The 27,086-nt window shown below is 37.9% G+C and overlaps 1 protein-coding gene and 1 long non-coding RNA gene across 6 annotated transcripts; one reads left to right on the forward strand and one right to left on the reverse strand.

Annotated features, from left to right (window-relative positions):
- The first annotated feature begins 289 nt into the window (after nt 1-289).
- LOC103707176 (serine/threonine-protein kinase 24-like) lies at nt 290-20,389 on the forward strand. 4 transcript variants are annotated; one of them, XM_008791567.3, is made up of 20 exons: nt 290-804; nt 2,282-2,338; nt 4,473-4,500; nt 4,589-4,711; nt 6,426-6,537; nt 6,705-6,742; nt 6,861-6,914; nt 10,763-10,831; nt 10,913-11,029; nt 11,161-11,229; nt 14,533-14,612; nt 14,771-14,986; nt 15,088-15,316; nt 15,420-15,512; nt 15,614-15,781; nt 15,892-15,983; nt 16,077-16,215; nt 19,634-19,758; nt 19,849-20,007; nt 20,106-20,389. In XM_008791567.3, exons 1-20 carry the CDS (start codon nt 707-709, stop codon nt 20,143-20,145), a joined length of 2,106 nt encoding a protein of 701 aa, XP_008789789.2. In that variant the 5' UTR covers nt 290-706; the 3' UTR covers nt 20,146-20,389. The 4 variants fall into 4 exon arrangements, with proteins under 4 accessions (XP_008789789.2, XP_008789788.2, XP_008789790.2 ...); XM_008791566.4 differs by having other exon boundaries at nt 291-804; nt 15,088-15,334; XM_008791568.4 differs by having other exon boundaries at nt 570-804; nt 4,589-4,715; nt 15,088-15,334.
- Nucleotides 20,390-21,021: 632 nt separating this feature from the next.
- On the reverse strand, nt 21,022-22,053 carry LOC103707175. Of its 2 annotated transcripts, XR_001879457.3 has the most exons (3): nt 21,721-22,053; nt 21,345-21,580; nt 21,022-21,245 (listed from the first exon to the last, which is right to left on the reverse strand). It is a non-coding gene; the product is annotated as an uncharacterized LOC103707175 (long non-coding RNA). The 2 variants fall into 2 exon arrangements; XR_003385730.2 differs by having other exon boundaries at nt 21,345-22,053.
- Between the last annotated feature and the right edge of the window lie 5,033 nt (nt 22,054-27,086).

Raw genomic sequence — 27,086 nt, forward strand, 5'->3', positions numbered from 1 at the left:
GCACGGATTCTCACCGTATCAATGCTCAAATTATAGCCCTGCAAACAGTTATTTCCAACTTAAAACGGAATGCATAGGTGCGTTGTGCCCGTTTGACACCCTTGACCCCCAAAACCAGACCCAACTCAACCGGTATTCTAGTCATGCTCAACCTAGACTCAAAGCTGGCTTGACCCACTTGCACTTCACTAACATCTGGAGTCAACTTGGTCTGACCCTTGACGCTTTTTTGGCACGTGCCATCACGTATTCAGGTAACATTTCTTGAGTGACTGCGCGCCCCTTGGTTCATCGCATCTTTTCGGCATAGACAAAAGGAGAGCAGCGATACAAAGAGACAGCCGGACAGCATGTTCGCCTTCCGGACGAGAGCGACGGCCGCAGGGCTTCTCCCGTGAAACCCTCGTCCGTTTCCCTTTCGATCCACTCCCATCGTCTCTCTTTCCTTCCTTCTCCTCTCGATCGCCTCCCATTACCTACCGAGAAGTGGAATCGAGAGCCTTTTCTTGATCTTGATCGAGATCCAGGATCGCTCCCTTCCCTTTGAATCGAAGCGACCTTTCCGTCGCTTTCTCGTTCGATTCCGGTAGCGGGGCTTTCGGGCAATCGCCGGATGGAATTTGGTGGGCTGGCGCTGCCGTGAATTTGGGTCTTTGAGCAGCGAGAGAGGAAGTATTTATTCACGGGGGGTCTTCTGGTCCCCAACATGTCGGATTCGGCGTCAGCCATGGGCGCGCCCATGGAAGCCCGATTCAGCAATCTGGATCTCATCGGGAGGGGATCGTTCGGCGATGTCTTCAGAGGGTAATATCTCACTTTCAGTTTCAGTGTAATTCTTTCTTTCTTTTTCTTCATGGTAGATTACCTTTTATTATTCTGTTTCCCACTATTGCAATTTCTGGAAATTTATGGATTATGGGGTTTTTTGAGGAAAGAAAGATAATGTGATTATATATATATATATATATACATATTTGTGTACAATAATACGCTTTTATCTCAGCGCAAATAGAATGGTAGTAGGTAGGAGTTGGGTCTGTTCGGGGTTAATGTAGCAATTAATAATTACTCAAAAGAAAAGTAACTGAGAAATGATTAGTCTTATTTTAGGGATGCAAAGATGGTAGCTTGGTATCTACTGATGTTAAATTGTGGTTTTGGGATGGAGCTGCATTCAGATTAGGAAAATTTTGAATGGCAGCTTACAGATTGATTATTTGGATTCATAGGGTTACTTCTCAATGATTTCCTTCTTTCTTTGAGTTTTTTTCCCCTTGTTGGTAAGGTTTGCAGTCTTGCTTTCCCTTTCCCAAGCAGTGTTGCATGGGCGTGGATGCAAGAATCAGATTAACATATTTATCCAATCATCTGATTTGGCAAGAGAAAGAAAAAGGAAATTACAGGATACATAGGGAAAAAGGATAAATTCCACTAAATTATACATACTTATCCTTTGGATAAAGAAATAAAGATGTTATTTGTTAAGATCTTTAAATCTACATGTTTTCCATCCAAACTTTCAAGTTAGCTTAAGAATTTTTAAAAACATGACATTTCATAAAGTTATTTTTGATATCCACATTCTTGACATTCTGCAAAAAGTTTATAAGCTTACTTTTGACATTGTTATGGTGGGTCAAAGTAATTATTGGAAGAGTCCAACTCCCTACCGATCTTTAAAAGCTATAACTGAAGGATTTGTGTCTGATCCATGGTCAACTCACCAATACATATTCAACTTAGATTCTTCAAGCAGGACAAGTGTCCAACTAGCCCAATTACCAAGGCTTCCTCATACATTTAGAGCCATCCAATGGATGGTTGAATTCTTTCATGCATGGACTTGATGTTCCTTTGAAGCCTTTTCCGAGTGGGATGAAGCCAGAATCCAGAATCCAGCTATTCTTTATTCTTTTAAGTGTTTTTTTCTTCGAGAGAGGGGGTGCGGGGTGGGGGGTCGTGTGCGTGCAAAATTATGGACCTGCCATCTTAAGAAGGAGAGGAACTGTCTGTTTCAATTTGATAAGCAAATTATTTAGTTAGAAAAGATAAGATCTATATTCACTAAAAATATTGAAGTTTTGAGCATATTTTGTTTTACATTATTAATCATCTTTAGTAGATATCATGCTGATATTTAATTGAAGGTCCATCCAATAATTCGATTTCCACTACCACTTCAATCTCCAGACACTCTTAAAAGTCAATTCCTCAAGTACAAATGCATTCTTGGCTTATGATAGAAGCTGTACCATTCTCTAACAAAATTCTTGCCTTGCAGGTTTGACAAGGAGCTAAACAAAGAGGTTGCTATTAAAGTTATTGATCTAGAGGAAGCGTGAGTTCCTAGTTTAGAGATCTATACCATTATGCTCTTAATTTATTACTTCATAAAAGTATTCCACTTATTACCATAACCTTTATCCTTGCAGTTGTGGCTTCCTGTTATTAACTTTTCTTGACATCTTGATATTCGCAGATATTGTAACCATAAATAACCAGAAGTACTGACATTAGGATTTTAAAAACAATATGTATGACAAGTTATGGGCTAGGTAGAAATGTGTACCTATATACAGTCATGTTGACACATATCACTACAGATTGGCCTGTACTAGCATGTCTCACTTTGATATGTATTTTGTAGGCTGATATGTAGCAATATGAGCTTGTTTACTACCAGTGAGTGGTTTTATGCCTTGCCTATACCTTTATCTTACTTTTTTTGAGGAGGAAGCCCGGATCCGTGGACTGGATTCATAAAAGACAAAATTGTTGCTCCACGTCAAATTAAAGGCTGGAAATCAGGGTTTGAAAAAGTATAAAATCTTTCCACCCTACTACGACATCATGGGCTTTCCATAGCATTGAAAGTACTTGTAAAGTACCTACAATGTGTCATACTGAAAGAATGAGTTCATATAATAATTTGTGTCATATTCTTTATCTTCAATTAAGCTTACCTGTATGGTCTATGTTTAAACTTTAAATTTTAAATGCAAATTTGTAGGATAATTTACTCGAAATGCTTGTCAAACATCTAGCACAGATATATAGATTGCTTCACGATGCTGAATTTAAATGTAACAAGTTTTCAAACATTTTAAATGCTAGTATAGAATAATTAATGTGATCGATATTTGGAAATTAATTAAATTATCATATCTTAGTATGCCCATTGCAAATATTTTTGCAGGATTGTATATAATTTTGTGCCTGTTTGTGCCGTGAATCAGCATGCAGCTCATGACTTGCATTACCATACTAGACAGAGGACTACGTTGGATGTTTTGATTAATTATGCTATACTATATCAATTATATACATGAGTTATCATTCTTTCTCAAGCTCAATGTGGATCATATACTGAATTTGTACAATGAGGAGAAAAATGCTAGAAGCTGTGAGACTTCGATGGAAAGGGAATGTAATGATCTCATTAAAATTGAGTTAAATTGTAGAGCATATGAGGAATGCCTTAACTATTGCCCATATCTCATCTCAACACCGTCACATCAGAGGAGGTCAAGTTAAGACCTGAAACTAATGTAAAAACATGACTTTTCTTGCATAGGGAACAACATCGATGATGACTTAACATTGGTAGATGATATTAATTCTTAACTACATTTTGACACATGCAATGCACGTGGAGGGCTATTAATTTTTTATTTAAACAATACGTATTTATAAGAAGGTAATTGAGAAAGAGAGAGAATGTGTAGATTTGACTACTTTCTAACCTGCACAAGGGTTTGGGAGATTTTCATAGTAACTATTTTCTATTAAGAATATCCACTAGGCTTCCATGTTGGGATTCTAAGAAAGAGATAATGTGATTATGTTGAGAATTTAAGAAAGAAATTGGAGAGATAAACATTTTCTTTCTCACAAGCTTATCATATGAGGAAAAGAGGGGGGGCCTTGGCATAATGGTAAGGTTGCTCTATCATGACCTAGAGGTGTTATGGATTTGAAACATGGAAATAGCCTCTCTCCACATAGGGGGTAAGGTTGTATACATCTAAACCTCTCTGTACACCATAATGGCAGGAACCTCATGCATTGGAACGTCTTTTATCATATGAGGAAACCATGGAATGTGAAATTGACAACTGATGGATGGTCAAGAAATCCCATAATTTATAGTAACACATATAAAAGAATGCTATCTAAGGTAGATGAGAGGTGTAAAAATATCATCATTGCATTGATGGTCGTCATTTGATATGAAGGGTGCATAAAATAGTCATGTCTACTCTGCTAACTTCTTATCTGTGATATGAATACAATATGGTACTAGACATCAACCAAGCTTGTATACTTTATATTTCTAATAACTCGCTGTCACATTTGTTGCACTGTAGTTTGGTGTAAAACTTCAGTACTTAATGTTCAATGGTGTCATCTTTTTCTTATGCAAAATCTTTTCCGATATTACTAATACATGTATGTTTTTTCATCTACTATAGCGAGGATGACATTGAAGATATTCAAAAGGTTAGTTTTGAAAATAATGACGTAGCTCTGAACCCCACTATAAGTTACCAGAATTTTACTAACTTATAGCTCCTTTGTCTTCTTGCAGGAAATTTCAGTTTTGTCCCAATGCCGGTCTCCATATATTACTGACTATTATGGCTCCTATCTCCATCAAACCAAACTGTGGATAGCAATGGAATACATGGCTGGTGGTTCCGTTGCTGACCTAGTAGGTTTATATTTACCTTTTGCCTTTTGGTATTTGTTCACTAATCAAATTTTGCATGGTTCTTAATTCAGCTACCTATATATATTATCTTTATTTTTATTTCATGTCCTTAATTTAGCTTCCTATAGTATCTTTATTTTTGTTTTATTTCCTTTTTTGAGAATAAATTACACTGTGCTGGTTATACTTATAAATTAATAAAGAAATAAGGCTATCAATTAGTTATGATGGCTTCCTATCTTTAAGGTCAATTTCTATATAGAGAAACCTTGTCTTCTCTCTGTTATTCTTTTGAACTGGTGAAGGATGGATTTCTTAGTGCAGTGATTATCCGTAACATCAACATTTGAACCTATTGGCTGATGTGCTCTTTTGGTAATATAGTATGGAGATTATAGGTCACATCTCTGATCCCATGCCCGTGGCTAATAAATCATAGTACAAATTCTTTCATCTTGTTGGTGCTTCTTCAATATCGCTTTCTGTAAACTCCTCATTGAGGTTTTTTCCAACATCTGGTCTTAATCATATGGTGCCTTCTTTGACTTAGTGCCATCTGAGTTATTGAGTCAATCTAGATGGGAAATAATATATGGTTTTCTATGGGAAGATGAGCTCCACTTTGGGTGGTGTTCTGCAGGGATAAGCAACCATCTGTGATTCTGTAGGTTGGTGTCTGGTGAAGCATGATTATCACAGTGATATGCAATGATCTTGAAGGAAGTTTATGCAGGTCCCTAGGAGGAAAGACTACCACTGCTGGGTGTTGATGAATTATACAAACTGGGGAAATTATTTGTCTGATCTGCTCCACTGGAGTTGTGGGAAGTTGTTTTTCCAACCGTATACTGAATATCATGTTATTAATATATTGTTTCTCTTTCTTGGTTGTGGGTGTTGGGACAACCAACACTGTAGACAAGATCCTTGTTGAAGTGCTTAAACTGGTTTTAAGATCTTACATGTGGACCAAAGTGGGGAGGACCCAGTAGATTGTCATTGTGAGTTATATTTGGCAAATTCCTGAAGGGAAATGTGGATTATCGTCTTGTGTCAATCCTAACATACCGTGATATTTTTGCAGTGCACTTACCCTACCAGTCATGAGCTGATTACTGTCATTCTTGTTTGACAGGATTTTCTTCTTAAATTTTTTACTATAGCTGCTTTCAGTTTTCTAAATGAAATGTGGGGTTACTGCAATAAATTAATATTGGTGGAAATCTTTCAATTTTGGTTGGCTTAATCTGTTCCAATAAATTTCTCCCCAGATTACTGACATCTTTCCAGATTCTTTTTATACATCTCAAAAATTTATCTGGCTATATGAAAGATCATTACGTATAGATTTCATCTCTGATTTGCATGAGCCTGTGGCGAGATCTGTGATGAAACTTGACCAGAGTTAGTTTTCGAAAATGTTAGACACTGGGGTCCTAACTTGTTGCGGAAAGTGTAGTTTTAATCCATAGTAAGGATTATTTATTAGTGGTCGATGCCAGATTAGTTTGATGTTATTTTTTCTACTACCAAATGAAGAGGTGTTAATCTTCCTCTAACTGCCGGTCAGTACGAGAAAGCTGTTTAGGAAAACTCTCAGAGGGAGTATATTTTATTGGCACTTTTCCCCCCTTTATGGTCAATGTATTTGTAATGCCTTTTTTTTTCTGTTAACATAGCAATCTATCTATAACACTTTCTTTTTTCCTTGTAGCTTCAAACTGGTCCTCCTCTGGATGAAATGTCTATTGCATGCATTCTACGGGACTTACTGCATGCACTTGACTATCTTCACAGTGAAGGAAAGATTCATAGAGATATAAAAGGTCTATCCTGACTCTGTAACCCTATTTGTTGCATACTAGTCCATTTCCAAGATTGTTTGAAATATATGTTAATGGCTGTGCTTGCCTTTTTGATTTTTGTGGTGACCATCTTATCTTGTCTTTGTTCAAACGATACAACTACCAACACAATCTGTTATCTTTTGCAGCGGCAAACATTCTGCTGACAGAAAATGGAGAAGTCAAGGTTTGAAAATTCTACTGCCTAAAGAGTACTTGATCCATATGAAAGACAGGAAACTGTAAAACTTTACTGTCAACTGTTGCATCTAGTTAACTTCTTTATGGTGCTTTTTATATTGTAGGTTGCGGACTTCGGTGTTTCTGCACAATTAACAAAAACAATATCTAGGAGAAAGGTAACATCTTTTTTTTGTTACATATTTCACTCCTACAAAGCTTCCATGGCTGTGTTATATATATTATATATTATATTATATATATATATCAGTGATGATATATACTTTGATTGCCTTGCTGATGAGTTATTATTGATACTTAAATGTGCGAATCTGTACCTTGGAGGGAACTGATTCCGTTCTGCCAAATTCAATCTTTTACATGCTGCCAACTTAATTCCTGCTTCTAACTTGCTTTAGTTGATGACAAAATAGATCTTATTGGTCCTGAAGATATCTTGATTCTCATCTGTATGGATCAGTGAGCTTATTTCTTTTTTTAAAAAAGGCATTGTTTTTGTTAATTGTGCAGAAACACCATAAAGAAGCTAACTAGTTGCTTCCTTAAAAAAGGCATTGTTTTTTCTATCACATGATGTGTACAATAGCATCAAATCTCAATGGAGAACTGTTGTGATACCAATTGAAAAACTAGAAACATACAATATCAGCAACCTTAAAATCAGAAACAAACAAAAGAAACCTCGACTAATGGAATATCATAAAGGTATATTTTTGTGGCAGAACATGTTCGAGTGTGCACTATCATATGAAATGCCTTAAGGTGCTTATGACATGAGATACACTACCAGCAGCTAAGAAAGCAAATAATCGCCAACTTAGAGTATGATTTATGATTGGAAAAACAAAGACGCAGCTATGTCAAAAGACTTGTTCTCGACTATAAATTTTCATTGAGATCAAAGATTTTTAAGCTTGGAATGTTCTATGCATAGGGAGGGAAGTCTTTGTACAATTAGCATATGTTATTACTAGTGGAAAAGTGGATCGGCGATCACAGAACCGACCCGAATTGTGTGCTTCAGCTCGTAATGAACCATACCGGTGCCGGCCCGGGATGATTTAATTGCTCGGTTCGATTCAGTCGCTTGTTTATAAAATTCGGACTTTTTGAGGCTCTCTTGTGATGATTCAAGAGTTCTAGATCCAGTCACTCCCCCCTCCCCACCATTCGAGAGCCACTCATTGGTAAGCAGAAACCAAGCCACCTTCTGCACTCGCTCCCCCCTTCTTTGACCCGACCATCACCGGTGAGCGTCACCCCCTCTCCATCTGTCTCTTGCCCTGCTAGGGATAGGGAGCCATAGTAAGTGACCTCTGCCCCTCTTTGACTCGCTTCTTGCTTCCGCTTATGGTGGAGATCCGGAAGTACTGCTGGGAGGACAGTCGCTCATAAGCCTCCCCGTCCTTTCCTCCCTCCCTCCCTCCCTCTCCCTCTCCCTCCTTTCCTCCCTCCCTCCCCCCTCCCCCTCATCCTCCCTCTCCTTGTTTTAATACATCTTGGAACGACACAGAATGGATTTGTACCATTCTGAATCAATTGTCGGCCAGTACAAGCCCTGGTATTGGTTCAGTAGACCTTGGTGGAACCTATTCAATAAATTTTCCGCCGGTTGGATTGCATGAAATTTGAAGTCTTTTGGTGATATGCTTCGTCATGAAATGTTGAGTTAACAATGTCAAAAATTGGAAGCTGCAATCTCTTGCTAAGTAATTTTGAAAGATATGGCTTGTGTAAGTCAATTATCAAGGAAAAACAGGGGAAAGAGTTTGATGAGTGGAGATATAGAGCATTGAAGGATAAATTCATTCCCTATAGTGAAAGATATCTCCAAGATGGATGAAGAAATGTGTAATGGATGGATTAGAAGTTAGCAATGGGCTACAGAATTAGAACCATTACTGGCCAATACTTAGGAAGACTTTTTTGGACTTTGGAGGTCAACACATAACACTACTTTAAAGGGTCCAAGTGTCCAGCAAACTGCTGTTTGGAACATTGAGTCCGAAGAAGCTTTCTGGTGGGGCACAAGGAGCATCTCGATCATTCTTTTCATATGTCTTCCTTAGGCACTTTTCACTAGTCATTTGAGAAGTAACTTTGCTTCACGCATGTTGCGTTGAAACTTCACTTTAGAAGTAATATTAACCTCAGAAATTGATTGCTTCCTATTTACCCATTAATATGACAATTTTTAGGTAAAATTTTCCAATATGTGCAAATGATATTATCTTTCACCTCTCTCTTTATAAACGAATGCAGATGTGCCAATTTTGTCAGCTTTGAGCACAACTGTAAGTTGAGAATACTTCACAGAAAAAATGGAGCAAAATTTTTTGACCAGCTGTTGACCTGAGACCAACCCTTGATGAGTGCTAAATTTTTTGTCGAGCCAACCTAGGCAAGAGGGAGGTCTGCCATAAAAGGAGCCATAAGGTAGATATACGCAAAGCTAGGTTCTTATATCGAGCAAGTTTTGAAGGGCATGCATCATCTCACAGATCATTAAACTAGGTATATATTAAAAGGAGCCATCACAAATGATCATGATATTGAGCCAAATGGTAAATTTGTTGCAACAATATCTAAATGCTATAATGTACATATTGCGTACTGGAAATGCATATGTAATTAAACTGCAACACACTTAGCATGTATATGCTATCTTAAATACCCTATGTTTCTCTAATAGTTTGGAATATTGCTAGTCCTCCGGAGATATAGGTCATGTGCGTAGTAAGACATGATAATGTACCAAGGAGAACTGAATTATAAAGGGATGCAATTTTTTAAGGCTTTAGCTTTTTGGGAAACACATGGGCCATAATTCCTACCACGGTATGTCGTACCGGCCCGAACCAGGCGGTACGGGGCGTACCGTACCGGTTCGGTACCGGTAGCCGATGCAGGTGGCGTACTGATATTTGGTACGCCAAAAGAACTCCGTACCGTACTGTACCGACACTGTGCTAGCGTGGCACTGGTATGGGGTCCGGTACGGAGACGGCAAGCCTTGATTCCTACCGTTTAATTATCCTCTATCTCTTTTCTTAATTGTTTGAGGAGTGAAACTGCCATCGTGCACTTAGATCTCCTCATTTTGACAACTTAAAAAGTGCTAAGATATCTTATGCCTAGGAGAAAGCCATGCATGACACAGCTATCTTAAAAAGAACTTAGTAATGTTCATACCATTGTATCCTAATATCTGAATTGCAAGAATGCTGCAATAAGGCTATGAAATAGTTTGTAGTTATTCATGAGTTATACAAGGATAATCAAATTTCAGAGTCACAATTGGTGGTCTTGAGGAAGAAAAGCTCGTAGTTCTAGCTTTGCAACAACGGCTGACAGTCTCGTTGCTCTAGCTTCGGAATGAGGGTTGGATAGTTTCTTGCTTCAAGGATCGGCCTTTGCTTGGGTTATGTCTTTTCTGATTAATTGGGCCATAATCTGTCCTTCCAATATCTCTTCATTCTATCTCGGGGTGGGGAAGAGGGGTTTTTGAGTTGTTTTTTCTTTGTTTTTCTTCTCCTTTTTAGTGAAAGTTTGGATGGCAATGCTTCATTTCAGTCTTCTTCTAGGTATATATTTATTAACTGCTAGGCCATAAACTTTCTTTTCAATCACTCTTGATTCCATCTTGGGTTGGGGAAGAGGTTTGTTTGATTTTCTTTTTCTTCTTTTTAGTGAAAGTTTGGATGACAAGGCTTCACTTATGTCTTCTTCTAGGAGTACCTTTATTAACTAGAAATTCTCTAATTGTACCACCATGTATATTTTTCCTAAAAAGAAAGGACATTCTAATATTTGGATGATGGAGTTTGTGCTGGTTGCTATTTTTGCATATTTAAGATTATATTGTTTTCTGTGATACTTTGCCGATGCATTTTCATTCTTTAGCATGTTATGATGCACCTATATTCTATATTAAATGGCAGAGTATCTTAGCTTAATGCATTCTATTCTCCTTGTGTTGTGTACTAATAAGTTGAAGCCTACTTAGACATTTGTTGGAACCCCATTTTGGATGGCTCCTGAGGTCATTCAGAATTCAGATGGATACAATGAAAAGGTACCTGACAAAGCTCTTATCGTTATTATTTATTTTCAGACATGAAATGACTTTCTTAGACAAATCTTCTTTCTGATGCAGGCAGATATATGGTCTTTAGGTATAACTGCTATAGAAATGGCAAAAGGTGAACCTCCTTTGGCGGATATCCATCCAATGAGGGTTCTTTTTATGATACCACGCGAAAATCCTCCCCAGGTATACTTGGACAATATATAGATTTCCAAATTTTGTTAGCTATGAAGTTAAACTATATGGTTTTTTCTGATTAATTGGAAAGTTGATGTTATTGTCATTTTTGAAGCATGTGTTTTTTTGATTTGATGCAGCTTGATGAGCACTTCTCTCGGTCAATGAAGGAATTTGTATCATTATGTTTAAGGAAAACTCCTATGGAGGTAATCTTTTCTTCTTCTTAATCATTATTGTCTCCATTTTTTTGGTTCGATGGTTACATTGTACAAACTTAAGTGACTTCTAGAGAAGGAAAAAATTATGATGTACGTAGGATCATGCTTTTTGGTTGTTTGATAGTTCTCTCTCTCAATTTTTCAAAAATCTGTACTTCAGGTTAAAGACGTACCAATTAGTGTCAGTAGTGACATATCTGATTTAATAGCTAATTCTCATTTAGTTCATACTATCAGTCATTACTTGCTTGAGGATTCTTTCAAACTAGTAGTTATGAAACTATGTGAGACAATAAACTAGTATGTGGAGCATGTAATGCATTTTTTCGATCAGAATCATCTGGATGCTAGTGAGTGTAGAAAACTCATAATCACAATCATCCAGCCTTTTCCTGGATATTTGGAGTCACTTTTATGGATCCTCATTTGCTGGATATTTCTATCTAGGCCACCTCTGATGTTATTCCAAGTTTTTCATTATCCTTCCTTACAACTGCCATCTGTGTTAGTTTAGGTCTTCCTCTTCTTTCTTATGACCTTCAGTACAAACTAAAGTATCTCTCCTTATAGGAGCCTCCTCAGATCTTTGAGGTACATGTCTATATAGTTTTAATCAATTTTCCATCGCCGTCCTTAATTTGTATAGCTCCTACAGTTTCTCTAATATATTCATTTCTTAATCTATCCTTCCTAGTAATGCAATCTAGTAAACTAAAGAAGATAAATAGGAAATAAATGTAAAGATTGACAATTGAAATCATTAGGGTATAAATGAAAACTTAGATAGGAACAAACTTTAAAAATAAAACAGAACATATGAGATTGCTAATATAGATAAATTGCTTGTAATTTGAGCAGCATTTGGAATGGTAGAATATACAAGTCCCACCGCGCTTACGTTATCTGATTTAGTTTTTTAAAAAGAAAGACAGACCATTCAACATGCACTAGTGTACTCCATACTGAAGTGACTGATTGATGTAGCAAAAATTGGGACATGAATTCTCATCATTGTTTTTTTTGTTAAAAACATTTTTTTAACTGGTGCTAATTTGCATTGAAAGTTTGTTGATGTTAAAGGAGGGACCTCTTACAAGTGTAGTCCTTTAGTAAGGTGCTGTTGAGCAGGTGCCATCCTCGAAACTAGCAGTTACGAAGCAATTTATTTTCAGTTAGACTATGTTGATTAGCTAGAAGTGCAGGCAAAAGGGTCAATTTGGAAAAAATTATGTGGTGAAGTTGCATATATTCAACCCTTGGAAAGGTTGGAAGTTGCATCTTGTTAAGCTCAAATACATTGTTGGCTGATTCTTTAACAGCTTAAGTTGTTGGGATCAAGTGGCTAATTAACATAATAACATAGCTAAGTTTCTGGAGTTCCTGGGTTCAAATCCCCTTTAAGTCAGCTACTTATCTAATTAACCTGGTTATCATCTTGATATATATCATGTTAATCCCTCCATGTGTGTGGTCAGGGTGCACATTGGGCAGGGGTTGTTAGTCCTGGCATACATTGTTGACCCAGTCCACAATAGCTTAATCTTTTGGGTCAACTTGTGAGCATATAATGAATTGAAACCATTCGCTTTCCTGAGAGGGATGAAAATGACAACTGTGGTTTACAATTGCTACAATGAAAGTAAATGCAACATAAAAAGGTTTAAGTGCCAATCCATACCATTATGTCACACCTCACAAGCAAAATACACCTTGCATATATTCCTATAATATTTAGTATCAGAGCTTTGTGCTGTAACTACTATTGGAAATTTCATAGATAATGGCAGCTATATTTACTATAAAACCCTGATTTGTTAGAAGGATTGTTTTTTTGTAGACTACCTTTTTTTGTTCTTTTTTTAAGGAAAGTGAACTTTACCTTCTTGGTATTGTGATTTGATATAATCCTTATGGCCCCTCCTTTTTAATATATACCTACAGCACTTCCGCATCAGGTTTGGAATATGTGAAAATGTATGTTGGCTGGGCTTGTAAAATTGACTAGCCAAAGAGTGTGTTTTATGCTGGTCTTCTAAAGACAATTGAGAATTTTGTTCATTGATTGATCTTCAAATTGTCTTATGGAAGATGCACTTTTTAGAGCTGGGCCTTCATCAAAGGATGAATTTCATAGTATGGTCTGATAATGTTATTCAAAACTAAGTTAACGGAAGCAAAATAGAAGGTACAGAACTCTATCTAGAAGATATCATGAAGCCAAAATTAATTACCTCAAAAGATAGAGGAGGACCAAACCAGCTGCGGGATGTTTCACACTAAATGTTGACAGCTGGAAAATGTGCAGATAATTCTGGCTTCTGTGTCATTATTTGCAATCTTGCAGGTGCACAAGTGCTTCCACTTTTAGTGGCCTTGAGAGGATATTGCGCAGGCCTTTAAAAAGGAGCCTCCTAGTCTGCCAGCAACAATAAGATTTGGCATGAATAATCTGGTTCTTATTGTTAATTGCATCAACTTGATCTTCCTACCTTGGGGAAGCAGAAGGTTGTTGATTCTCATATTTGGTGTTCCTTCGTGGTTGTATCCTTGATGAAGCCACATCCATGTTATTTGGAAAAATCTAATAGACCTCTTGATGATTATTTTCCCACTCAATCCTATCAGTCGGTGTGGATGAGAAATGCTTAATAAGATTTCATGTACACCCAAGATTGGCCGTCTCGGTACCGGACCCCGTACCGGTGCCACATTAGCAGTGTTGGTATGATAAGGTACACAGTTTTTTTGGCGTACCAAGTGTCAGTACGTCACCGGTACCGGTGGCGAACCGGTACGGTATGGTACATCCAATACCGTCCGGTTCGGTATGATATGGCATACCATGTATACACCATTGTTATCCCTTACGCAAACCAACATCCGCCTCCTGCCCTCTATAAAATGTAAGTTAGAATCATGGGAACGTGCAAGCCATTAATCTTAATTCTAAAGATGCTTTTGGTTCATAGTTTCTATTTTTTTATAACAGCATAATTACCTCATTTCTCTTTGCATTTTGCTTCTCATAACTTAATTTCTCTGGACTGATTCTGTGCAAGAATTACAGTGTTTTTATTGCTTTTACATTTGCTGTTTTGCCTTTTGATTATGATAAGTTTTGACTTGGGCAGGAACTTGAGATTTCTCTAGTCCAACTGCTTCAACTTCATAATTATACCAAAGTTTACTTGGACATATCGGCTAGAAAAATAAATGATCACTTTTAAATTTTGACTTATTCAATCAATATGTTTCCATGTCTAAATATGGTTTTGAATATCTTGACTTCAGAGACCAAGTGCCAAGGAGCTTCTGAAGCATCGTTTTATCAGAAATGCTCGAAAAAGTCTAAGGCTCTTGGAGAGAATAAGGTCCACGCTGTTCTTATTTTCTGTAACCATCTGCTTATAATAGCTAATAGTCACTTTTTTTTTTGTTAAAATAGCAACATATTTTACTTGACTTTTTCTTCATACTTTGACACTACTTGTTTCACACCTATTGTCTTTTAATGCTGATTTGCTGACAGAGGGCGTCCAAAGCTTAATCTAAAGGAAGGTATGGAAACTCAGAGAAATGGTCAACAAGTTTATGAGGACGCAACAAGCTGCGTCAGAGTGGTCAGGGATATGAGAATGAGAGATGAAGGAACAGGCACTGTCAGGGTGGTCCGAGATGCAAGAGATGAAGGAACAGGCACCATCAGAGTGATGAGGGATGCAAGAGAGGACAATGCTCATTCCTGGTATTCTAGTTTCCTTCTCTTCTGTTAGGTCATCTTTCACTTGCTCCTTACATTTCACTATAGTCATTGAAGGTCCTAAGAAATGCTAGTTGGTATGTTAGCTTGGATGTATCACAGGCTACAGGGACTGTCTGCAGTGCTATAAAGCCACCGCTAGTTGCTGTGATGAGAGAAAAAAGATCTGATGTTTCCTACAGTCCTAATATGACAAGAAAGACAGCGGATGGAGAAAATCCTTGGATGCCTGCATCAGGAAATGCATTTGATGATTCAACTACTGGAACCATTTTGCGGAAAGAAGCTGAAAGTGAACTGGATCCTAAAAGACTGGAAAGTTCTTTAGAAGATGTAGATTTCCTATTCCTGAAAATTTAAGCAATGTACTTCAGCATAATGTGCTAATATTGACTATGTAGTTGTGCTTATCATTCAGGGTTACCTTTCAATAAGTGGATCAGGAACCATTATTGTGCATTCTCCAAGAGAGAGTCAGATGTATGCAGCATCATGCAGTCAAAGTACTAAGGTGAAAGTCTTTATTTGTGAATTGAGGGTGCTATATGGATTATATCTCTTGTTTGTTAGTGAGATTGCATATGACATCAATCTTTTTTCGTTTATTATTAGCCTGTGGGCAGATACTCTTCATTTGAAGATATGTCTACCAGTGACACAGTTGTTCTTCGTGACCACCATGATGAATCTGAGACCCCCCGAACTTCAAAGTCTAGGTTTGGAATCCAAGAAAAAGGATCAAATGTCTTACATGAAGATAGTGCAACCAACCTTGCAGAGGTGATGGTGGTTATGCATATACAGCCACTGTTCGCATCTACACATATAAATGTTATTTCATTGTTGTAGCATTGCTTCATTCATGAGATCTTCCCATGGATTAATTTCAGGCAAAAGCTGCATTGCAAGGGGGATTAAGAAGAGGAAATGATCGGGAAAGACCCGTGGCGGGCAAACAGTCAAGTAACTTCAAATCTTCTAGGTAGATACTGCTTGTGGTGCAAATGAATGTCTAAATTACTTCTAAACATTCATAGACGGAAATGTTCAATTTTTTCTGAATATGTTTTATTAGAGATCCTACTGAGAACATTGATGTACAAAAGCTCCATAATAAATCACAACAATTAAGTGATATGCAAGCCAGCGCCCGGGCTTCTGCAGCAGCAGCTTCTCCTGCATTGTCGTTGTTAATCATTCCTTCAATGAAAGAGGTAGGAGAAACAAGCTATATATACATATTATTTTCTATAATTTTAATTTAATAATTATGGTTCTACTATCGTGCTGGTAGAAAACCTTGACTGGAAGACTGATAAATTGCTGTGGCAACTAGAGTCTAAGCAAAATACTAGTTCCACTTGTCAGAATTGACCTGTAAATATAATGTTATATGAATAGTATTAAAGTGCCAATCAACAATCATGACACAGCATGGTACATATCATGCTAGTGCCTTACCAGCAAGCAGCAGTGGCACTGGCATGTACCTGTGCTAGTGCATGCCAAGCATTACATGGTACAGCGTGCATGTGCTAGTGCTGGGTGTATGGTGCTAGATCCAGGCCACCATGCCACTGGCACATGATGCCTTGGTCCATGAGATTTGATATGTTACAAAGAAATCTTTTATCTTCCATTATAAAATGAGAAATTATGTAACAAGATTTTCACTCAACTATTTCTTTGGTGAAGTTTTTCCCTGTCACAAGGTTTCACAAGATAAGATACTTTCTCACTTAGAAACTTGCTAGAGAACTTATATGTATTTATGTTTTGATTAGATGATAGATTCATAGGACTTTTGTGATGCTTTAGGAATATATTCTTTATTCTATATTGACTGTCATGTCTACATGCAAGTTAGATTATGTGCTTAATCTAAATATAATATCTTTTTGGTTATTCTATAGCATTAAAGCATTTTAGATAGTGGACTTAGTACTCGAGGAGTGAAGACATTGTTGGGACAAGTAGAAAAAGCATTTGCAGCCTCTAAAGAAATGTTCGATGAGTCTAATAGTTTTCGACTAGAGCCCAAACATGGTTCACTTTAAGCTAATATATTACAAGTGGCTTTCTTTTTAAAAAAAATTAATGAGTTAGCATTGTGGACAATGTGCTTTCATGCAAGAAATTTGCATTGGCTTGAAGAAGGGCTTGATAAAGACAAAGCTGGGCTAGGAAAGAACTTCTAGAGTTCTAGTGGAATGTAGTGGTCCTCACTAGAGTCGTTGCTCATTGATACCCTACTTTAATGCTTTGAACTAATGTTCGTAATCTCAGTACCGGACCCTATATTGCTACCATCTTGGTATAGTGTCAATATACCCAGTATGGGGGTCAGTTTGGTGTACGTCCCTTGTACCACAAATAGATTTGGTACTCATACAATATGGTATGCTTGGTATGCACCGCTATGAGAACCCTTTTTTAGGAGCAAGAGACCTACTTACCTTACTGCCCCCTACGTTGCCAGCATCAATTTGTTTTAACAACACCTTGCCTGTAAGCCATAGTTACCATACAACACGGCTCACAAGAATTTTGATGGTAGCAGCTTAATAGTTTCTCCATTTGACCCCATTTGACCCCATTTGAGACACTTCTGCACTAAACTTTCTTGGAGAGGCCTAATGGGTCAGACATACTCAAAAGAAGCTCAAATCTTAAGCTGAGCCGTACATAGCCAACCCTAACAAACACCTCACTTTTCACTTGGAGGCACCAATTGTCTAATCCTAGCAAGTTGGGCCTGTAGGGTTGGAGGAGTATACTTGCCTCTGAAGTCTTATGTTGAATGAGCTTACACTCACTGAGATGATAGCCTGATCCACCAACTGGACTTTTAGGTTCATGGCAAGTCTTTGTCTTGTCAGAAATGCCCTGGCCCGATTTAACACCAGTTTTGAGGGTTAATGTATAGTTGAGAGCTATACTACCTACTTGGAGTCTTTAATTTATCCCCTTGTCGTTCTTATTGGGCTCTTTGACTTACCCGCTGAAATCTATACAGACGTGATATCTAAATGGAGTGTGGACGTAGCTGTGGGTACCAATTGGAGAGAAGAAACTGTGAAGGCCCACTTATAGCGCAACTAAAATGGAATAAGCTAGCCTTATTCCACTTTATCCCATGAAATAGTCAATAAATGATCTAAAATAAAGGAAGTTGGTGGATGGGCGGTAAGAGAATTTCCTGAAAAATATTTACTTGCTTCTTCTGCCTAACTCACATGAAACTATTTGAGTGAAAAGGGAAAACACATTTATTCCAGTTTATATCTCCATTTTGCCCCAAGTTATTCCACTTAACTTTGTAGAACTACTCCCGGAACAAAAAGGGCATTAAAGATTGGAAGGATCTGAGAACTAAAAACCATATATCACCTAACTCTTGTACTATAGTCCATGTAATGTAGGTTGAGAGCCAGTCAAAAAAAAAAAAAAGAAAAAAAAAAGGAATTTCGATGGTCATACCTCCATCCTAGTTTATTGTTCATGGATAGGATAAAGGTGATTTAAGTTTTAATGGATTAAATCTGTACGTTTGATAAAATTTACAGCACAATGGTTGTGTTCTTCATTTTTGCTGATTATTGACCAGAAAGGATCTTACTTCTTGATGCTTAAAAACAAGTGTGCATTCATATTTCCCAAATATTAACTAGATATACCCTTCTAAATTGACCGTGAATACTCTTGAGACTGAGTCTTCTTGTCTACTTGCTCCTCAGGATGCTGTATATGTGCCTAGATCTCATCATCCTTGAACTTTGAGGATCACAATCATGAAACATAATTGTCATTTTGCCATATAATCCTCAAATATAATTGTGATTCTACCATATCTTTCTACCTCTCTCCATTCAAAACCAGGCCATTGTGATCTTAATTCATATAATAGGACCTTAATTTCTTTGAAGGCATTGTAAGTTTGTTCATAAGAATTTTATTCGTATGGGTTGCCTCCAACAGAACTGGCCATGTGTTTGCCAGCAGCACCCTTATAAAGCTTTGATGTTCAATTATAAGGGCTAGCAGAAGTTAACGTTGCCTTTATAGTTGGGTTATGTTCAAGTTGTAGAGTAATTCAAGAATAATTTATGACCAAATGCCTCATCTCGAAAGGATATTTGATTGATTCACATATGAGCTTAGCTGGGGTCAACCAAGGAGATGTTACACTCTTGACGAGCATCTATTGTCTGTTTGGAAGTGGTGGTAGTATAAGACAGTATGTGTTGCAATCATCATTGTATAATGTACCATCTTGACTGCAACATCACGGCATCATTTCTATTCATAATCTTAGGTTGCCTGCATTTTCTAGTTCTCTGTCCAGTTACTGTTCATTTTCTCGGCAGTCACTTATGCCATCAGTAGTCTGTCTTTAATTTTCAAGCAACTTGACTATTTCTAGCCACTGGGAAGTATGCACAAATCCACATGGGACATGGCACATCTATCCTGTAGTGAAGAGAATGGAACATGCCACCGTGTTCTGTACATTACAGCATTTGTCCAGACGAATTATAATTATGTTGTACAGCAGAAAGACCAAAGCTGCACAATATAGTCTTGAATCTAAATCCAGCTAGGCTGTCCAGCTCAATCTACTGTCTCTTACAGGCTGCTGGTGATAAGTCAGAAGGGTCAACTGTCCATGCTGTGCTTGAATCACTGATGGATATGGAGTACGAAATGCCAGGCTCTTGTGAAGCTCTTGTCAGCAAGTTGCTGCATCGACTGGGAAGGTCCTAATTTTTTCTCATGTTTTTATTATCATTCCCTTCTGCATTATAGTTTATATAGGCTATATGAAAGATGGGCATTTTTTTCTGCAGGTCAAAGGAATCATACTTTAGGGGACTCCATGATTTGGCAGCCAGCATTTTCACAAAGAAAATGGGGGCGCCCCATGATTCAGGAGATGGCAAGAAGCAACCAAATGCACAATCACTTGAGACTGGCCTAAGCCCACTTACCAGGTTCCTCCTCAGTAGGTCAGTGTGCTTAATTTTACTGCTATCCATTTTCTTCCCTTGAGTTGTTTTGAGTTTGCCATGAAGGGAGAGCTAAATCGATGGATCTACTAGTGCAGATGGCAGAGCCAAGTTTCCCAGGATCTTAACTCAGTCTGAAGGGACTGTAAGAGCTGATGATGTTCCTATTTGTGGTTTTAAATGTATAATTAATTTTAACAGTGTACATAAAATTGAAAAGAAAATTTCTGTTTTATTTTTTATTTTTTGCATGTCCTTTCTGCAGCAGCTTTTCTATGTTTTGTTTCTCATTTTCGCTTGTGTTATTGTATTTTTAAAATTCATATTCATTTTGCAATTTAACTTTGCGGTCGAGGAAAATCAGTTCATTTGCTTGTAATTTAACTATTCCACTTCTCTCTTTTGTCCAAGTTGCCGTTGATACCTATTATAGACTTTGCTTTGTTGCTTTAATTTGGAAAAAAGAAGTGTGAAAATTTTATGCAAGTGTTAAGAAGAATTTGGACAAGAAAAGAGGGGTGGGGTGTGGGGGTTGGGGGGTGGAGAGAGATTATAGAAATAAAAATGAAGATGCATCTATAATTAAATCAAAGAGACAACAAGGATGAAGAATGACTAAGAATTGCCAAGCATGAATGTATACCATGGGAAGGGAGTCTTGTTGGAAGCCGTTATGAGAGACAAGCTGATAATTAGAGAAATTTGATATTTCATTTAGGATCCCGAGGGAAATATCTTTAGCTGTGGGAGGCTATAGAGATTTTCGTTCTGATTCATTTATTAAATTGAGTCGGAGTCATGTTGCTTGGGGAGGGGTAAGAGTCAAAGGTTGAGTTCTCGTTGGTTAAGACAGATTCCTATCTTATTTTACACTAGTTATACATTATTTTTTGTAATAGACATAATGACTGTTAAATGCAAGTCTCCTGCTGCCATCAAAACATAATGATTATTTAATTGTAATTGTCCTGGTGTCATCATATCACAATAAAGGATGTTATAAACCAAAAGATCTGATGTAAGTCTTAGTTTATCTTCATTATTTATGAAACTGCAACATTTCAGAGACCCGACGTCTACTGTTTGAGAAAAATATGCGTATCTTTGCTATTTTCCGGGCACTTGCCAATAGAATGATTAATGAGTGGAAGCAAGCAATCCCTGGAGGGAAATCTTCAATGTTCGCGAGGCGCAACCAAACTGTAGCTTATACATGATGGAATATCTAAATAAATGATCTGTAACATTCACAGTAATCTAAAAGTTACTACGTTTGGAAACAAAATTGTGCTTAATCCATGTTTAGAACTGTTCAAGCCACCTGATTTTCAGCTTACCTTTGTCGAGTTACATTTCTGAGGACAAAAAGAAGAGTAGATCATTGTCTTCCATCACCAAAATGCTCTACAAACACAAACTCCCTGAAAGAGGAAAAGAGCAGCATATAGCAGTACCAACTTGGGTTCAATTGTGGTTGCATCAGAACTGAAAGAGGAATTGCACTTCGTAAAAATAATATCACTTAAGCAAAACAAAAGCAGCAGTATCTTAGTAGCATCAGACCAGGCAAGATCTGCATGAAATTGCATAATGGATGGTCAAATATAAAACATATTGCCAACTATCACGGTGAAACATAATTTCTCTTAAAAATTGATGAGAACGAATGCGATGCCCCGGAAATGGTAGAATTATGGTGTCTGCAGTATTCACCTTTTGTTTCTTGTGAGCCACTTCGATCGCAATAACCACCCTGATGCTCTATATTTTTATTGTACAACAGCGAAATATCCTGGTAACTGCAATTGAATAAGCGGCAATATAGATTTCCATGATCTTTCAACAGCAGCTTGTAGAATCTATGGAAGCAGGAAATGCAAACATTTTGCGGATGCGTTTGGCTGCTCAGTTAAAATGCCAGCTTGTGTTGAGCATGGTTAAAAAATCACATTGTCGTTTTGGTGCCATAAAGACAGGTACAGCCTTCCATTTCAGATTCTGATATATTATCTACATACAATGAGTAAATCTCTTTGATTTGCTGTACCTGCATCAGGATACTAGGAAAATGAGAAATAAGATTTTATATGTCCAAAGGCATGTAAAAGTAAAATATTGCACTTGCCAGGATAAATGAATTTTTTTCATTTTTAAGAACAAAAATGGACTGAAAATGAATGAGAAATGACATTCTATTGTCATGTGAGATGAGCTTCTTGTTATTGACTTCAGCTGCATTTTGGCAAATTTCTATCTTTGGACTCCCATGATTCTGATGATTATTTAAACTTACTGAACCACAAAAATAGACAAGATAGGCATAAACTAAATCTCAAGCTAGCATCACAATAACAGCATGATTGCATGATGATGGGAGTTCAAAAAGAATTCAGATCTCCCTGTGAATGAACGAACAAATGCATGCACACTAGTGACACTACAAAAATACCACGACACAAACTACAAAAATATTCTTTGCTACAAGCAAATAGAGGATATACAAAGCTGTTGATAACACAGTTTTTCCATGAGGTGTTCTAAAGGAGAAACTTGCTTGGATAAAACTCCTGAGCAAGGTTCGCCGTACCGGTACCGAACCCCGTACCGGTGCCGCACTAGCATAAGCATACCGAATGTCGGTACGGTACGGTACGCGGTACGTCAGGCATACCGACACTGGCGTACCGATACCGGTATCCATCGGTACGGGTACGGTACGCCCGGTACCGACCTGTACCGATCGGTACAGCATACCATGCTCCTGAGAGACCAACAGTCCTGTCAGGCTTCCCATAAGCAACAATATCTTCTGCCATTTCTTTCAAAGGATTCAGAAGTACATTTGGTATGACAATTTCTATTTTGCCCTTTGCAGATCCCAATTCAAGGTCATACAAGGTTTTCTCTTTGGGTTTGAGAATTGTAGTGAGCTGGTCTTGCTAGAAACCAAGTAAACCAACACTGTTCGAACCTGTGCCATTCAAGGCAATATTTTGACGAGCAGAAGCCACTGCCCAGGGGTCTATGTCTATTCCAACAGATAATGCAGCTCCCATGTGCATTTAAAACCATATTTTAGGTGAGATTGCACCTAAGATAGATAGTGCTAGCTGGCAGCAAAAACAAAACCTGGAAATTGTAAGAGATAAGTTGTATAGATGATGAGAGAAAAGCTAGATCAGTAGAGATGTTTGCATATAAAAGCACACTGACATTTTTCATATTTGGCACCACAGCAAGAAATGCCGAACCGGCCCATACCGACCAGTTCAACCTATACCGAACCGGTCCAGTTCGATGTTAAAAAATGGTACCGGCCCATACCGACCAGTTCAACCTATACCGAACCGGTCCAGTTCGTACCGGCCGGTGCAACCAGTCCGGTGGCCGACCAGTACATCTACTGGTATCAGTTCGACGATCCTTGCACTACAGTGAAAGTAATGTGAAAACAGACGAGACAAAAAAAAAAAAACTACTATGATGCACAATCTACTTCATTACTATTGTTAGAGCTAAATAGCACGGAGGCCGTATGCCATCTATGGTACATTCCTTTTGTTCGTTCAATCGTGCAAGTCTGTACATGTGCACTTGTATGTTGACCTTTGTTTAAGCTCATGTAAATTGTAAACATCTATGTCTATGCCCATTTGGATAATGGTTTGTTTCCTGACAATGCTCCTTGAGTTTTATGGTAATAGAGCTTACATTCAAATCTTAGAACTTTGCTAAAGACTACATGTGGGATAAAGACTAGATAATTGCCAGCCAGTTAAGGTGGATTGTTTTTGGAACAAGGTGACTTGATATCCTGTAGCCACGCACACACACTAACACAAAAAGGAAAGAAAGAAAAAGGGCAGAATGTTACTCAGGGTTTTAAGGCTCATGCTGTTCTGGTTCAAAAATTGGAGTTCAATCATTGAATGGTTACTCGAAAAATAAAATGAAAGTATTCATTTTCCAGCAGTGAAAGCAAAAAAAAAAGAAAAAAGTTAAGCAGGGCACTCTTTTTTTTGTTGTTTTTGTCCATTCTTGTTTCATGATCTTAACCCACCTATTTCAACTAACACCAAGACGTCTATGTGGACCTTCCCCACAGTACTCCAGCCATCCTCAAGGCTTTCCCGGTACCTCTACTTGCAGTATGGTTTTATTTTTTGGGTGGTTGACCTGTTTTTGACATGATATTTCAGGATCAATATTCAAATACTGATGTAGCACGCTAAGGCATCTCTGGAGCCATTGCCATCCTGTATCCAACTTGCAACATTTTTAAGCTCGAATCCAGATGTTTGTGGCTGATTTTACTGCTAAACAATAGGCATTTCTCATGTATAGGAAAAACCTCTCAAAACCTTAAATTCCGTCTCTCCAAGCTCTAACTAACCTTCTATAGGCTTAATTTCCATCTCTGAATATTGATCCCTTTTTTGCAACATGGGTTACACTTTTTCAGTGTTTGGGAGATTATCTTCCAACTTCTACGATGCCTTTTTCTTAATTATCACTGAAATTTGCCCAATTTGTTGACCTATTTTTGTGGCTTCTAATGTTGACCTAAATGTCAGACCGTGCAGGCAGCTATGTTGCTAATACCTAGCTCACAATTCAACACCCCGTTGTTGGCTCATACTGCCTGTAGAAAACCCTCTTACTTTATTGGCTCACCAAGTTTGATGTAGTCTCTTCCTGGCATTCTCACGGATCTCATAGACTACTCAAGGACCCGCCATCGTTTGACTAATCCTAAGGTCTATCATTCTTGTGAGCTTGCATCATTCAACTGGCTAGTCAATTGGTCTTATACAAGTAACCATTCGTCACTTCTTGATCGTCACCATTATTTGCCCCGCTTGTAGCTTATCAATAGAAGTATTCCCTTCTTCAGCTTCCCCCATTGTCCTCCCTCTTCTTTTCTTTAATGTGACAAACAACTGATATAATAAGAATAACTGGATTTCAGTGAATTCCCTAGCCAAAGGAACTCACCTGCCAAAAAAGCTAAGTGCAATTACAACCCTGACTGCTAAACTTTCCTAATCCTTAAAAAAAAGGGAAAACCTTTCAACAACTTTAACTGGATCTTAAAGGACACATAACTATAAAAAATGGCTATGTTTCAAAGATACCATTCATAAGACTGTTGGAGAAAATCATTGATATATCACAATCTTGACAAAACACAACATTTGGAACTGCAGGGAAACCAAAGAGAAACCATCCTCTCAGCCCTTTCTCTCAGAACAGGGCTGGTGTCAATCAAACAACAAACAACTGCTTGGAGACTGAATCAAACCACTTGTGGCTTAAATACTTAAGCTGCCTTTTTTTTTTTCTTTTGCTGAAAACGGGTTTTCATACAATACGTGTATGAATACACCCAATAAAGTCAAAAAACACTAACTCGCGGAGTGTCAATGGCAACTCCCCCTCCCCCGCCCAGAAGGTGTGCCCTGAATGATGAGCCGCAAAGGCAGCCACCCAGTCGGCCGCCCCATTGGTTTTTCTAAATACATATTTGGCCTCGACGGCCACCCCATCCCTCCTCATCATCCCTATATCCCGAACCAAGGGGTGAGAGCACAGACCACCCCTAAGCTGCCTTTTCATCACTTTCTTTATTGGCAGGATCTGATGAGAGAGCTGCCCATCCTATGCCATAAACAGATGAAATATCCATAGGCCCTATATTGCTCTCACCACAGGTGGATAGGTACCATCAACTACTTACCTACCTACTATCCCTTTCTCTCTTGATCACCTCTACTGTGTCCTACCACAAATGAAACTTCCTTTTGCCTATCTGAATAGTCGACATGTATGCTTGCCCTACCATGCAATCTCTTACTACCAGCTCTCTCGCTTGCACATATTGTTGCCAACATATCTCCTCCTCTATGGCCCTTGTCAGCGGATTATAGTAGCTCGGAATACGGCCCCGCCAGTAGGTTATAGTAGTTGGCATGATATTAAGTACGGCTCTATTACAGGTATAAGGTGACCTTAGCATTTAGTATGAGAGAATTATTAGAAATTATGATATGAAAAAATGACAAATGATTTTTGACTTTGTAAAATTAGCATGATTTTATTTATGGACTGGAAGCCATATTCATGTAATTTGCATGATTTATACATACGCAAGAATATGATTGATTTATGATTATACTGTTTTTATGAAATATTTTTTATTTCTAATACTAGTTATCTTCTTAAAATGATTTATTGATATATGTAAAAACTTATGCTTGATCTGGTAAGGTAGTAAAAGGTTTACTTACTAAGCTATGTAGCTCATATCTCTTTTTATTTTTCTCTTTTTTCAGACGAATAGGATAACTAGGAATGAAGGATGATCCAAGTTTGGAGTTCGCGCTAGCAAGCTTGGCAATTTTATAGAAGAATTTTAGTATTTTAATTGACTATAAATTTGTAGTTAATGACTTTCTGAATTTTGAGGATTACGGGTTATAGTATTCCTATTTGGATTTAGGCGCTCTGAACCGGTGTTTGCTTTATTGTTTAATGGATGATGGATTTGGACCATTTTACTATGTTTTTATATAAGGTGGATTTGTTTACAGATTATGATTGTTGGCTTCATGTTCTCGTAGGTGGTACCCCTCAATAGCATGATCGTGTTATGTCTTGAATTTGGGGCATGACAGAAGCAAACCACCTATGGCTAAAATACTTAAAGTTGCCTTTCCATCCCTTTCTTTATTGCCAAGATCCAATGAGAGAGCTGCCCATCCTATGCCATAAACTGATGAAATATCCCTAGGCCCTATATTCTTCTCACCACAGGTGGATGGGTACCATCAACTACTTACCTACCTATGATCCCTTTCTCTCTTGATCACCTCTACTGTGTCCTACCACAAATCAAACCTCCTTTTGCCTATCTGAATAGTCGATACGTATGCTTGCCCTACCTTGCAATCACTTACTACTTGCTCTCCTGCTTGCCCATATTGTTGCCAACATATCATCTCCTCCTCTACTGCTAGATCGCTTTGCTTGGTTAATGCCTCACTCTTCACACCATGCTTGCTTGAACTTATCATTGCACA

The sequence above is a fragment of the Phoenix dactylifera genome, chromosome 4 (genome assembly GCF_009389715.1).
Source record: "Phoenix dactylifera cultivar Barhee BC4 chromosome 4, palm_55x_up_171113_PBpolish2nd_filt_p, whole genome shotgun sequence".
NCBI lineage: Eukaryota > Viridiplantae > Streptophyta > Magnoliopsida > Arecales > Arecaceae > Phoenix > Phoenix dactylifera.

Coding starts and splice junctions, on each gene's coding strand:
- LOC103707176 (XM_008791566.4), top strand. CDS start 707: ATGTCGGATTCGGCGTCAGCCATGGGCGCGCCCATGGAAGCCCGATTC. Junction 4,501..4,588: donor ACATTGAAGATATTCAAAAG/GTTAGTTTTGAA, acceptor GTCTTCTTGCAG/GAAATTTCAGTTTTGTCCCA. Junction 15,335..15,419: donor TGGAAAGTTCTTTAGAAGAT/GTAGATTTCCTA, acceptor CTTATCATTCAG/GGTTACCTTTCAATAAGTGG.